General features: G+C 41.7%; 1 protein-coding gene across 3 annotated transcripts in view; it reads left to right on the forward strand.

The window, feature by feature from the left end:
* Window positions 1–15,510, forward strand: part of MIPEP (mitochondrial intermediate peptidase) — a 197,430-nt gene continuing 181,920 nt past the window's right edge. Inside the window, exons 1-4 of one of the 3 annotated variants that reach the window (XM_035003685.1) lie at window positions 1–272; window positions 2,016–2,189; window positions 5,544–5,632; window positions 8,431–8,517. In XM_035003685.1, coding sequence (XP_034859576.1) covers window positions 84–272; window positions 2,016–2,189; window positions 5,544–5,632; window positions 8,431–8,517 — 539 coding nt within the window. In that variant the 5' untranslated portion in view covers window positions 1–83. The remainder of the gene's footprint in view (window positions 273–2,015; window positions 2,190–5,543; window positions 5,633–8,430; window positions 8,518–15,510) is intronic. The other 2 variants (XM_035003687.1, XM_035003686.1) reach the window with 2 other exon arrangements.

The following is a 15,510-nucleotide window of genomic DNA, read 5'->3' on the forward strand; positions in this document are numbered from 1 at the left end:
AACGTGGCGCGCGTGCTCGCGGCGGGAGCTGCGGTGCAGGGGCGGGGCCTCGCGGCGTGGGAAGGGGCTGCTCTGGGATCAAGATGCTATACGCCTGGAGGCTGGGGGGGCTCGGACTCCGGGCAGCGGCTCTGTGGCCGGGGCGAGCGGGCCTGGGCGGCGTCGGACCCGGGGTCCGGGCCCGAGAGGTCAGCACCAGCTGGTCCCCGGTGGGCGCCGCCTTCAATGTCAAGCCCCAGGGTCGCCGTCTGGACCTGTTCGGCGAGCGCCGGGTGAGCGGCGCGGGAGGGAGCTCCCCTTGTCCCCCCGACATAAGCCGGTCCTTTCTCCGAGTGGCCGGCAGGGATCTGGAAGGGGTCCTTTGGGTCTGGGAGGAGCCGGGCAGCGAACCCACTTTGTACGGTAGGGTGTCCTTTGCGCTCTTGGTGACCTTGTCCGTCACCTCCCCTTTGAGGGGCTGGTTTAAGGAAGCGGGGCGGCCTTTGTTGGTCCTGTCCCCAGAGTGTGGGCCCCAGGACCTGCCTCTTCGTGCGCCCCTGCGCCACGTGAACTCAAAATAGTCCATCTCGCGGGTGGCGGTGAATTCCGCCTGGAGGGTCCCGCCCTCGCCTCACACTCAGACCAATCCCCGCTAAAGTTCACTTTTGCTCCAACCCTACGCTTGAGCATTGGAGGCCTTGCCCTGCAGTTCGTAGGGGGATCTAATCTTGTAGTTACTCATTCCATTGATGCTCGAAATTCCGTTCTTAATTTTTCCCCAAGTTTTGGGCTCTTTTGCTTTAAAACACAAAACCGTTGAGAACAGTCTAATTTCCTATAATGCGATGACACTGATCACGTTGATTTCTTCCCCCGGGAAGTCACTGACTGAATTCTTTGGTTGCTCTTTATTTTCTATCTCCACACACCTAGTATGGTATCTGGCATTCCCTGGGCACTCAGTGTTTATTGAGTTGATTAAAGGTGAAAGGAGGGCGAGCTTGAAAGGGACTTACTGATGCCCGTTCTACTTTGCATTTGCGGGTTTTATCCACTTCAGGTTGTTACTTTTATTTTTGCCTGTTTCATTTTTTCATTATTTATAACATTGCCTTTCTTATAAAGAGTCTAGGACTTGGTTACACCGAGCCTAGTGATGTGTTTTCTTATTTGATCTCTGTCATTAGCTTTGTTTTAAAAATACTTTTGTATGAAATTTGCTACACCAACTTCCCTATGGGTAAATAACAATATGGTTTTAACATAATTAGGGTGAGGAGGAGAACGACTGCCTATAGGTACTGAGTAGAAAGATGAAAAAAGTAAGCTTGGTTTTGGGTGGATGAAATATAACCAATTTTAGCTTTATTTTTCTTTTGTATATCATGATTTTAGAGCTGATAACAGATTTTCAAACGTGTGAATTGGTTTTTGATTAAAGAACAACAAAAAACCCCAAAGGTTTATGTAGTTTTTTGTCATTACCATAACTAGTAGTCTGAGGTTTAGAATTCCCATCCTCCAGTATGAGGAGGTGTGTTGGGAAATGAAAAATAGTCTGTACTTGAATCAAATTAAATCAGTGTAAAGAATCTAATTTGGTTTTGGTCCCAATTCTGCTCTGCCTGCAACTGCCTTTTCTTCAACTTCTTAATCATTTTGAAAAGACGTTAATTTCATGCATCCCTTCTTGCAGAAACAGTAGGCCTTATCAGTCCTGAAAGTTTGACCTCTTGCTGTTTTCAAAAAATCAACATGTTAGTCATCTACAAAGTGGCTAAGCTGGATGTTGAACCTTTATCATTCTATTTTTGTTTTTTTATGAAATAATTAAAAATTAAAAATTCCATTCTTAAAATATTCGTAGTTTAATTTATGTGGAATGATGCGGGGAATGTGAACATGGTGTCTGTGATCACAAGTCTTATAATGATAGGATACACCAACGAAAACCAAGATTTCCTTTATGAAAAAAGGACTTAATACCAAAAAATCATATTTTTAGTTACACATTGGAAATATTGTCTGGATTGCAGGGTCTTTTTGGAGTTCCTGAGTTCAGCGCCCCAGAAGGATTTCGGATTGCACAAGAAAACGCCCTGAGAAAGGCGGACTTGCTCGTGGAGCGCGTGTGTTCCATGCCACCTGGGCCCCAGACTGTGCTCATTTTCGACGAGCTTTCGGATTCCTTGTGCAGGGTGGCCGACTTGGTAAGATGCTTGCTGTAAGCCTTGAAGCTACTTCTCTGTCAAGCTGTTAAAATTTAAGCTAAGTTTATTAGGTTTAATGTCAGAGACTCTAGGGTTCAAAGCATCTGGTGCTTGGTTTGGCAGCACCTAGACTCACAGCGTCTGAGCTGTTTGAGAGCTGTTGGGTGTAATTTGTTATAGTGGGAGTAAGTCATTAGGAATGGGGAAAAAACGTATAGGAAAAGGTGATATGTAGAACTTGTACTTTAATATGTATAGTTAAGAAAATACACATGTGATGTATAATAAAAGAGTGATTACTCATATGCACAGAGTCTTCATTTGACAGAGATTTCTTCATTCATGAAAACTTCTACCAGAATTTTAAAAGGACGTTTACCTGTACATAAAAGCTAGTTTTTATAAACCTTCTCAGGAATGTCTTTTCCAATGAAAACTAAGGTTTGGATATGAAACTGATTGTATTAAAGACTTCCTTTTTTCATATTTTGAAGCAGAAATAGACATGTACCTAGATCTCCTCACTAAGAAGCCCATTGCTGAGATGGAAGGCATGAGTTTTTATCTGTCCCAAAGAGCCACCTCCTCATTAGTCATGTCAGGGAAGGCAATTATAGTAGTGCACATAATCCAAAACTGTGAACCCTCAGGATCTTGTCAACTTGGTATTGGACTGTATATAGCTTTCTCTTCACATTCATTCAATATTGAGTCACCACCATGTTCCAGGCACTGTTCTAGGCACTGGGAATGTCATGAATAGACACACACAGTCTCCGACCTCATGGAGTTTATATTCTGATGTTAACTTTTCTTTTTAGATCTTTTGAGGCACCAGACCCTGGTAAGAGGTTTGCCTGGATTAACTGAATTAATCTTCTCAGCATATCTCCCATTTTCAGATGAGGAAAGAAAGGCAGTAAGAGGTGAAGTGATATACCCAGGGTCACCTAGCCAGTAAGTGGCAGAGCTGGGCTCAGAGGCCAGGCATCGTGGCCACAGAACTCATGCCCTCACCTGCTGTTCTGTACCTTCTACATGCTGTCTGGTTGCTTAGGGTCCGATGAATAGGTCTTCCTTACCTTGGAGAGGTTGGAGAGTCAGTTAGCGTCCCCATTTTTTAAAAAACTATTTATTTACTTTTAAGATTATACAGTAAAATTGACTCCTTTTGGGGGATGGTACAATTCTATGAATTTTATATTCCATCACCCCAAAAAAGCCCCTGTATTATAGTCACACCCAGCTCTCCCCTCTTACCTCTGGCAACTACCCATCTATTCTCCATCCCTATAGTTTGTCTCTTCTAAAATGTCAGATGAATGGAATCATTTGCCCTTTGAGAATGACCTCTCTCACCTTGCATAACACTTTCCCATCTTTGCTGTTCCTTGATAGGAACTTTTTTCCCCTCCCATACAACCGAATTGAGCAGGAACACCTTTCAGATTGTCATGCAGTCACTGTGAGTTTCCCCATTTTAAGGAAATTGATAAAGTATCTTAAACGATTTTTCCCAAAAGTAAAGTGAGGTGTGTTGCAGTCTTATTGTAGTCACTTCTTGGTTTAGTAGGGTCTTGGTTTTGTTCTGAAGTGGGTGTGTAGCAAGCACCTTGAATGATGGAGGACACGAGAGATGCACTGCCCGGGGATGCCTCACAGTGACCTTCTATGCTTAATTGTGTCACTAAAACCTGAAAAGGAAAATATTTGTCAGGGAATTTCACTTATGTGCCATCACGTATTGGCTTTATTTGTTGGTGGCTTATTTGTTGTCTTAGCCTCCATTTTAATTAAGTGGTGTTCTAGGATTTATTTTTATTTTTTTTTTACATTTCTGCTTTTGCTTCTCGCTAAGAGATTTTAACTCTGCCTCATAGCTTGTCCTATTTTTGGAGATTTTTGTATTTATGAGGTATAGAAATATCTCATTAAAAAAGTTCTAAATGTGACTTATATGTGGAAATCTTTGGGTAAAAATATTCAAAGAACCTTCTTCCTTTTGAATTTTTAGGACTTTACCTGCCAGTAAGATCAATAGTGTAATAAGGCAAGGGTTTTATAAACTGTTATTTCCCACCAAATGGTCTTTTGGTTTTGCTTTCTTTTTCTTTTTTTCATACAGTTGCTATGTATGTATCACTATTACAATTGAATTTTTTTTAAAGATTTTATCTATTCATTGAGAGAGAGAAGTCGAGAGAGAGCGAGAGCACAGCGGGGAGAGGGAGAGGGAGAAGCAGACTCCCCGCTGATCAGGGAGTCCGATGCAGGGCTTGATCCGAGGACCCCGAGATCATGACCTGAGCTGAAGGCAGACGCTTAGCCAACTGAGCCACCCAGGCGCCCCACAAATGAATTTTAAAATGTATGCTGGTATTTTGAAATAAATATTGATTGTAAGTTCTGCAACATGTAGATTAGTAATTTATATAAATTGTAAATTTTATGTAGCTCATTTTTCAGGTGCTTTAGTACTAATGTTATCTTATTGTTACATCGAATGTATAAAACTATGGATTTAAATGTTTTTACATTGAAAACTATTTAATAATAAAATTAGGAAATTTTACCTTGTGGTGATTTTATTTCATATTATAGTCACACATGTTTCCGTGGAGAATGAAGACTGTAACTGATATTTTGTAGTTCCCTTGCATTTTTCTTTTGCAATATACTGCAAGTAACATGAAAGCTAAAATCTGGTTTTATGTGCTCTCATTAAAAGAAGTAAAAAGAATCCTAGCTCAGTTTAATGCTAAAGTCAGTATCGAAGCCACTGCAACACTGGTAGTTGTGAGTCATTTCAGCTGAGACTCAGAATTCATATTTATTAAAAGGCCTATAAAGAGAGAATGCGCCTTTGTTTTCTGCACAAAGGCTAGAAAGTAGTTAAATCAGTCTTGAAACTATGTTGTCTGTCAGTTGGAAAAAAAAAAAAAAAGCATCTGTCCTTGTTCTCTGGAGCCAGGCAGACATGTGAGCACCATACTGCAAACAACATTAGTTAGGAAGTTTTAGAATATTTGAAATAAGATTCTGCTCTTTTGAACTGTAGAATCAGGAAGAATTCACTTGGTGTTTATATTTGAAGGAGAAAGGCTTTTCTAAAATAAGGTTAGTGGAAGTATTTTCTTTGGAATGAAACCCACTTGATTCCAAGGAATAACAGAATTAATAAATGTTCAGCGAGATGCCGCCTAGCCCTACTAGTTTAGGAAAATGTCATAATGGAAATGCATAGGGCCAGCCAAATGGCACACTTGAAAGCTCAGGTTTTCATTTTTACCCTCAGATCTTGGAAGAAAGCTTTCCATCAAATTCCCTCTTGGTTTTGTCTTTCTTCTTTATTAGGCCGATTTTGTGAAAATTGCTCACCCTGAGCGCGCATTCAGAGAGGCGGCGGAAGAAGCTTGTAGAAGTATTGGCACCATGGTAGAAAAGTATGTTCTGCTCCCCTTCGTTAACAATCTCGGGTGACGTGGTCTTGTGGATTTGTGCTTGAGGAAATTGGTCTCCAGGGCTTGTCCCCGCAGGGTAGGGATGCCCAGTGCCCAGGGTGGTGGGGAAGAGGGAGGGCCCTGGGGGCAGGCCCCTGGGTGCTCCTCCCCGGCTCCTGCAGTGTAATGAGTTGTTTATCTGTTTGTTCATCTGTTTTGTCACTTAACTTCCTTGTCTGTAGGTGAAGTAATAACATGATTTGCCTCTTAGATTTATTGGGAGGAAAATGAGATAATAAAGTGCTTCTAGGGGCATCAGGTGCATAGCAAACATCTACTCTCCTTATTGTTGTGTACATCAGTGAGAGTTTTTCAGTATCTCAGTGGCAAGTTGGAGTTTCTTGATTATCCTCTGATTAAACTGCTGTTGCATCGATGGCCGTGGCCCAGAGACAAGTAGCCTTGTGGTCCTTTGGATCTGGGGTGGGGAGGGGTAGTCTAGGGAGATCATAAAACTCTCAGGGAGGGCTGAGGCAGGCTGGGGCTTTGATGAAGTGAGTTATTTTCAAGCAATCTTGAGGTAAATTGAAATATTTTAAGCCATTTATGAGAGCTCGAAAGTGCTGGTGAAAATGACTTCGAGGCGGACGGCGCCATATTCAAAAGCACTTAGTGCGTGACGCCCCACCAGAAAGGGTCGCAAGCCAGCGAGCGCGGCAGGGCTCACCTGGCCGGAATCTACAACCGGAAACCATCGGAAGACTTCCTGACAAACCAGAAGCTGGAGGAGGAGCGTGGTGGCTTTCCTGGTTTGACAAGGCCTGCCGGAGGACCTGACGTGTCCGGAGATACTGCTGCCCTTTCTCCCCCACCGAGCATCATTTGCTCTCTTTGGGACAGTGCATGTGATTTCTCTTACAGCCACTGAAAACCGACTTGTTGACTGAGATAAAACTGTTCCCTGCACACTGCAGACGCCGGGCATGAGGCAGGGACTGGAATTGGGGGCTCCTTGGGAGAAAGAGCATCGCCCAGGGAAAAGCCCCAGGAAATGCGTCAGAGCTGCCAGGGTGCCTCCCTGGGGCACCTTGAACGCTGTGTCGGGCCTGACTTTAGAAACAGCTCTGGAATAATGGATGTGGGTTCTTACTTTTGCGGGAGGACAACAAGGGAACCATAATTGGTAGCAAAGTATGGTCAAGAGGATCTGTGCAAGGTCTTCACTTCATCCTGGAGAGCGTTTCCATCTTCCCCTCTTGGCCACGCTCCAGCTGCTGCCCTGAGGCCCGCCGAGGCCTGGGTCAGGCGTGGGTCAGGACGTGGACGTGGGTCAGGACCCTGAACTCAGGGCCTTCGCCAGAGCTTTGCTCTCGGTCCTCGCGGAGCACCTTGACTCCTTTTCTCCTTTAGTCTAGCTGAATCGTATCGTAATCGCTTCAGGTGATCTTTGAAAAACGGGAGGATTTCAGGTGCATGTGTAGAATTGATTGATTTTCCAGCAGTGGAAGTAAAAGCCCCAAATTAGGCCTGTTTGTTTAGAGCTGATGCCAGATCTCATGACATAAAACATAATGTGGGAGATAGGCTGAAACTTCTGAAGAGGATACAGTGCAGGCTGTCTCTGAATGCCTGTCCTTTTGACAGGTGGTAGCTCATAGGGGGAGCAGACCTGGAGGAAGTCGGTGCCCACATTGATGTTCTCTCCGTTTCCTGGGATCGCTGCCTCAGAGCGAGAGAGGGTGTGCCTGTCCTTCTTGTTGACAGTTTTCCCACTGGCGCTGACTGCCTCAGTTCCCTTGGTCTTTGGGGTGGCCCATGAGAACTGTAGCAACAGAAACTCTTGGATTTCTACAAAGCTGCAGGTTTTTGATGATGCACTGACTAGGGAACGTGAACATCCTTGAGTTCCTGAGTAGGAATGGACAGATGGTTCTTACAGCCTTGTCCTACCCTGAGGATCCACCGGGCAGGGAGCAGATTGTATCTAAAACCAGTTCACTGTTTAGCCCCAAGAGTGGCAGGACTTTCTGGCATCCAGGGAAGAAGAAAGAACTCAGGATCTAATAATGGGACTGTGGCTTGGGTTGAGGGAGAACTTAGGTTGGGGGCCAAGGGCAGGCTGGCAAGCTATTATTTGTTCCTTCATAGGGGGAGCATCTTATTTAACCCTTAGGGTGACCTGAAGTCTAACAAGCTGGGGAAGTTCAAATACTTGCCCAAGGTTATGGACTGGTAGTAGGGCTGGTGTTGTAACTCTAGTGTGTGGCCCCAAAGCCTGTGTCCTTGAGCTTTCCTTGCGGTGTGGGCTTGCCACTCTGGCCCAGATGGGCAAAGGTTACCCGGGTTCTAGGTTCTTCACTTTGGAACTGCCGAATCTTTGTGTTCATCCTCCTCCCATCCTCCCTCTTTTTTTATTAAATAAACAAACGGCCACTGGCATATTGCTAACAACGAATTCTCAATGGCAGTGGGCTCAGATCACTCAGATCACCAGCTACTACATTCCTCCCACTCCCCTCTCTCCTGTCTGCTCTTCTGGTTCCAGCTGCTGACTGTGGCTTTAAATTTATCTGTTTACCTTTCAGAACACTTAGTACCTTGATACTTTGCTTAACGGACTGCCTGTTTCTGTACTAACTGTGGTTATGCTATTTCTATTCCAAATGAAGAAACAAAACAAAACCCCAAACCTTTGGCCTCTGGGCATGTGTATGCTAGGATGTGACACCATTCTCTTAATGTAAAGTTACAAGAAGGTATTAGAAAATCATTTAATTTTTTTTCATTTGTAATTTTTCTAGGTTGAACACAAATGTGGAATTATACCAAAGTTTGCAAAAATTGCTAGCTGATAAAAAACTTGTGGATTCCCTTGATCCAGAAACCAGGTACTTACTCCTTTGCATCATTATGGTTGTGACTATAGAGGCAAGATGGGAAGACCACCGCCTCCCTCTGCCATATCTCTGCACTCACACAGCTCCCCTCTGTCTGCAGTGTTTCTCCCCAGGTATTGACATGACTCTGGCATTTTCTTTAGGGCTTCACTCAAATGGTGTCTCCTCCTCTCTGGTACCAGATCATGTTCCATCCTCTTACCCTACTTGTGTTTTCTTCTCAGTCCTAATCATTTCCAGCATGTTCTGTTTACATCCCTCTGCCTTGCTAGATGGGAAGCTCCTGGAGGGCAGGGACTTAGTCTGTTTTGTTCAGGGCTGCATCCCAGCACCTGCAGCAGTTCCTGGCTTGTAGTAGGTGCTTAAAGGAATAATTTCCTGTAAACAGTTGGCATTTACACTTAGCTTCATGCTTAAAGTTCCATAATCGATACCACCAGAAGATAGAAGCAAATTGATTTTATTGACTGGTTGGATATCAAGATTCTTGAAATGATTTCCTGTGGTTCATTCGATTACCTTTATTATTCTGAATTGAAAAGGCTAAATTTCTAAGTTAGTGCCTAAAAACATTTGATAGAGGATTTTGGATACCATATTTCTTTGCTCAAATATATTTATTTACGATGATTTTATAAGTTTGTCATTAACCCATCTATATATTACTTGTCTCATAGCACAGAGGTTAGTGTTTTCTCTTACCTGTTTGTACTTATGTACTTTTTTTTTTTTTTTAAGATTTTATTTAGGGGCGCCTGGGTGGCTCAGTCGTTAAGTGTCTGCCTTCGGCTCAGGTCATGATCCCTGAGTCCTGGGATTGAGCCCTGTATCGGGCTCTCTGCCTGGCAGGAAGCCTACTTCTCCCTCTCCCCCTCCCTCTGCTTGTGTTCCCTCTCTCGCTGTGTCTCTCTCTGTCAAATAAATAAAATCTTTAAAAAAAAAAAAAAGATTTTATTTATTCATTAGAGAAAGAGCACAAGCAGGGGGTAGTGGGAGAGGGAGAAGAAGGCTCCCCGCTGAGCAGGGAGCCCGATGTGGGGCTCAATCCAGGACCCTGAGATCATGACCTGAGCCGAAGGCAGTCGCTTAACTGACCGAGCCACCCAGGCATCCCACTTACCTACTTTTTATTTATGGGACACTTCTTTTCACTCCTTGATTCTCCCTCCTCCTGCTTCCTTCTCTCCTTTCTGTCTCCATATGTGGCTTATGACTCCCACGTGAAGCCCCGTTCTGCAGGGATCAGTTGGTACTGGGATCTCGCTATTAATCTGATGTACGAGTACCATGCCACATGAATTGCGCAGTAAGGCTGTCTTTGGGGGCTTATTTTCACCTGACTTCTAATATGCAGATATTGGTTTGATCTTACTTCACTTCATTGATCCTGAGCCTCGGGATACTAGTAAAGCTAGCTATACCATCAGAATAGTTTGCCTTTACTATACTTTTAGTCTTGAGCATGATATTGTCTTCATTAGCAAAACAAGTAAAAGTTGAATGCCTGCTCATTGTGATGGATTTGTACTCAACTGGTATTGACTTTGAGTAGAGGCAGTAGGTTATTCATAACCTGACTTTGCTAAAGACTGACTTTTCTACATTTAATGTAGAAAAATTGTAGTGGACTAGCAGACTATTTTAGGTGCAAAGGACGTGTTCTAACAGGATACATAGCTCATTTCTAGATGTTACTAAAAATGCCAAGAGGATTTTTAAAGTAACAAAATGATAACTACATTGGGAAAAATGAGCTGGGTAGACTATCAGTATTCTAGAAAGGAAAGGTAACTTGGAAGTGGGAGGAGGAAGAATTTGAAGTAATAATTATTGAAATATCATGGTACTTGTGCATCATTAAGAGTGTTGGCTAGCACCCAGAGAGAACCTTGTGTATGGTAAAGTGTAAGACAATGAACTATAAAGTGTAAAGATAAAACAGAGAATTGTAGATTTAATAACTTATCTTGGCATAACAAATTACAAAAGAAATGATTTAAACTGAGTAGATCATCATCTTAAGCTTTGATACATTCCTTGAAATACTAGTTGTATGAGCTATTCATATGAGCTACTAGTTGTATGACCCAGAAGGGTCCCATTAGTTAAGTTTGGAAATTGACACATTAATGTACTTCCCCTCTTAAAGAGTTTTAGTTTATTAGAGTCTGTGAGAAGACCAGCTATAAAGAATCCGGTTTTACTTGGGTTTTTCCAAAACCATTAAGAGCTTTCTTGTATGCAAAGAATATAACAAACACATCATCTTCAGAAAATATAATGGAGGGAAAATCCCAGTCACAAGAGCAACAAAAGCTGTAATACACCTTGAAATAAACTCAGAAGCACAAAGCATGCAAAACCTCATCACTCCTACACACACACACACACACACACACACACTGGGAAGCATGAAAGATGATATTTAAGTGGTGAAACATACCGTAGTCTGAGATAAGAAAGAAGAAAGCTTCAGTGGTGGTCTCTACTGGTCTGTAAGTTTAGTGCTATCCAACCTATAAAGAAGATTTTTCTGTTGTTACTTAACATGATTTTGAAGTCATAGACAATAAATGTGCCAGAATAGGCAGGAGAAATCTGCTGAGAAAAGTACTAAAAAGGGGTTTGTACCAGATAGTAAGAAATGCTGTATTTAAAAGAGCATTATACTTAAACCAGCATAGTCGATTAAATCAATGAAAGAAAAGAGAAATTCAGACAGTCACGAATATATGTAAGACTGTATTTAGTATATGATAGAAGTGTCATTTCCTACCAGTACAGAAAGACGGTTTTCAGTAAATGATATTAGGCCAATAGATAACTATTTGGGGAAAAAAGTAGATTACTTAAAGATATAAATCTTTAAAAAAAAGAAATCATAAAAGTATTGACAGACTTGGAAGGTGGGAGGTCTGTCTTCTCAAAAGTCAGACCACCAAAGATTGATTTGATTATATAAAAACTGCAAACTTTGGTATGGCAAAACTTTTCTACATTCAAAGTCAGAATACACAATGGGACAAATGTTACTTACATAATAAAGGGTTAATATCTTTACTGTGTTAAGAGGCCTTACAGATTACTAAAAAACAAAAGTGGATCTCCTTATAGAAAACTAGGTAAAGGATTCTTTTTTGTGAAACTCACAAAATAAGGAATGGCGGACACATGGCCATTAAACTTGGAACAGTGTAACAAGTTTAACACTGGGAAAGTGGGAAGCAGGGGCTACACCCTTGGCCTCTACTGTTAGACGGCTTTGGGTGGATATTGGCTCCTTGACTCTCCAGGTCTTGTTTTCTCCTCTGTAAGAAGAGAATAACAAAGTATTTCAAAGGATTATTATGAAGTTTGAATGAAGTAATGGAAGTAAAATGCTTTGACAGTGTCTGGTACATAGTAGTCATTCAAAGAACGGGACCCTACCATCCTTAAAGAAAGAGAGAACAAAGAGCCCTTCACTTAACAAAGCTGAAACAACAATCGTGTTTTATGGCTTGGATGATGGGTCCTCTCTGGTTAAGTGTAAATTGATAAATATTTATGGAGGACACCTTTTTGATCAATTTAATTTCCTGGAACGTATCCTAAGGAAACAAACAAGGATAAAGAGATGTATGTAACAGGGGTTTTTATCATAGCATGGATTACAGGAGTGGGAAAAATGAAAATATCTTAATCCAGGCGGCCAAACATTATAAACATTAAAAAGCCACGTTTTTGAAGAGTATTTAAAGAGATAGAGAAATGTTCAATGTTTGTGGTATAATTTTAAAAGAAAAAGTAAGAGAAAAATCTTTGTTAGTTGGCTCCCAATTATTTTGAATAAGTCGTACAACATACTCAAAGTAGATTGGGTAGAAGCCAAGGGAAGGTTTTTCTTGTTGGTGTTAGCCGCAAGTTCATTGCCACCCAGACAGTATCTTTATGAGACCAGAGATGCTGCCTCTGCCTCTGCCTCTCAGGACAGGGTCCTGTTGCGTGTCCGCCACCAGTCCACCTGGTCCAGGAGCCAGAGGAATTGATGTTTCAGTGTGAGGGAATTAAGTGCCCCTTATGTCCAGTCAGAAACTCAGCAAACATTTTTCAAGTATCCATTGTGTGCTGGGCACTGTGCTAATTTCTCTAACCTTATCTTATTTAATTTCAGATGTTCTGCATAGCCTTAAAAAAATAAGTAGATTGGAGGGAAATGTAAGAATTTTAATAGTGGTTATCTTTGCTGAGATTAGTGATTTTCATTTTTCCCTACATTTCTACATAAAGCTGTTAAACAGTAAACTTATATAATATAATAAACTTACATTATACAATACATTTCCATCCCCCTTTAGCAACCCCTGTTATCTTTTTTCCCCTCTTACTAAAATAAACAGAAAATGCTTTTGCCTGAAAAGAGAGAGTGGAATGTGTTTTAGGTTAACTGTTCAGGAAGGGAGATCACCGTGAGGTAGAGATAATGGGGATATTTTAGGGGCTTGAGTGAAGCACTTTACATTATTTAAGAAAGAAGGTAAGTGACTAAATTATTAATGTCTATTGAATTTTCAGAATTTTAGAAGAACTTGAATTCTGTCCATTCAAAGCATACTGGCACAATAATCAGGAAGATAAACATACCCTTTATGAAAAGTCAGAGAAAGCCAGGAGAGTAGATCAAATGTTTGGATAACTTAATTCCAGAAAACTAGTAGTTTTAAAAAAATTATTATTGACAGAAAGAGGTGTTACACGTGAAATTGGTTCCAAGCATGCAGCAGGATTAAAGAGAAAGAAAACAATTCTCATTAGCCAAGAAACTCAGCTTCCGGCACAGCATCAAAGAATTTAATATTCTCAGTAGCTGCTCCTAGTTGGAAGAAAAACTGAAAGTCTCATGCAGTAGGCCTTTGAAAAATTGTCCAAGTGTACACTGTTTTATGTTTTTAATTATTGGGATTTGGATGGAGTTGAAATAAATAAGTAATTATCATGGTGGCATTCTCAGGTTAGTAATCTCAATAAAGGAATAAGCTCCTACATGTAAAGCAAATCACAATGATTTTTCATATTCTGCAATACATATATTGACTTTTTAAAACACTGGTTGAAGCTATTTTTTGTTCCCTCTTTGCTTATTATACTTAAACATCCTTGTAAAGTATTTACAACCCGGTTCATGACTTTCTATCATATGGCTCCAGTAAAACCTTTTTAAAAAATTCTGTGTTCTCCCAACAATTTTTTTTAAAAATTAAGTTTTTAATTAATTAATTTTTTATTATGTTCAGTTAGCCAGCATATAGTACATCATTAGTTTTTGATGTAGTGTTCAGCGATTCATTAGTTGCGTATAACACCCAGTGCTCATCCCAACATGTGCCCTCCTTAATACCCATCACCCGGTAAACCCATCCCCCACCACCCCCGTAACCCTCAGTTTGTTTCCCGGAGTCCAGAGTCTCTCATGGTTTGTCTCCCTCTCTGATTTCTTCCCGCTCGGTTTTCCCTCCCTTCCCCTGTGGTCCTCTGCACTATTCCTTATGTTCCACATATGAGTGAAACCATATGATAATTGTCCTTCTCTGCTTGACTTATTTCACTTAGCATAATCCCCTCCAGTTTCACCCATGTCGATGCAAACGGTGGGTATTCATCCTTTCTGATGGCTGAGTAATATTCCATTGTATATATGGACAACATCTTCCTTAACCGTTTGTCTGTTGAAGGGACTCTGGGCTCCTTCCACAGTTTGGCTATGGTGGATATTGCTGCTATGAGTTTGTTAAATAGAAATCGTAAATGCTATTGGAGCCCATAGCAGAGGCCCCTAATTTGGTTGGTAGTGGAGGACAGCCTTCAGAGAGACCTCACAGTGGAGGAGAGGGTGTTTCATGAGGTGCCAGGTTAATCACGCCAAGGACTTCTGACCTTGAGAAAGGTCATCCTGTAAGGATGGAGGACTGGAGGCAAGGTGACACAGTAGGACTAACTATAGTATATCAGGGCAAGGGGGACAGCAGCCTGGACTAGGATGGTGGTAGTAGGGAAGGAGAGAAAGGGTTAATTTGGTTCTAATTCTCTTCCCCCTCACCACCACATAAATAGCTACCATTTACTGTGTAATTTTCATACCGCCAATAAAGAAATGTTGTGCAATTATTTCTTTTTTTTTTTTTTTAAGATTTTTATTTATTTATTTGACAGAGATAGAGAGCACAAGTAGGCAGAGAGGCAGGCAGAGGGAGAGGGAGAAGCAGACTCTCCACTGAGCAGGGAGCCCGACGCGGGGCTCGATCCCAGGACCCCGGGATCACGACCTGAGCCGAAGGCAGACGCCCAACCGACTAAGCCACCCAGGCGCCCCCAATTATTTCTTTCTTACATGTTAGTAATACTAGCATAAGCTCTGTGAGATACACTCTTGTTTCCTGATCCCCTGATACGTATTTATCAGTCAGATTTACTTAAGAGGGATATTAAACTCATCTCCTGGACATCAGGGACCATGTGTTTCACTCTAATGTGCTGGAAGAGCTGTGTATACCAGTCCATGCTTTTGTGGCACAGCATGATAACGTCTTGTTGCCAGCACACACATAATTTTCTTCCGTTGATGAGATGGTGTGAGTTCAGTATTTTAATTCCTCTGCTGTCTAATGTGAAGTAAATGATATCAAATTAGCTTTTAACTAAAAAGGGAGAGATGTCCTTCTAAGTATAAAATATTACAGGAGAAAATTAATGAAAAGTTGCCCCTTTAGATATTATCCAAGATACTTTCTATTCCACTGTTACTGTTTTTTTATTGTTCTGATGAAATTGTTACAGCAGGGAAAGGGTGGGAAAATTAGGGCTTGCTCTTAAGTTTGCAGATGCATTTGATGATTATTAAAAATGTTGCTCTCAGGGCGCCTGGGTGGTTCAGTTGGTTGAGCGACTGCCTTCGGCTCAGGTCATGATCCTGGAGTCCCGGGATCGAGTCCCGCATCGGGCTCCCTG

This window comes from Mirounga leonina, unplaced genomic scaffold (genome assembly GCF_011800145.1).
Source record: "Mirounga leonina isolate KUSES-001 unplaced genomic scaffold, KU_Mleo_1.0 Mir_127, whole genome shotgun sequence".
Taxonomy (NCBI): domain Eukaryota; kingdom Metazoa; phylum Chordata; class Mammalia; order Carnivora; family Phocidae; genus Mirounga; species Mirounga leonina.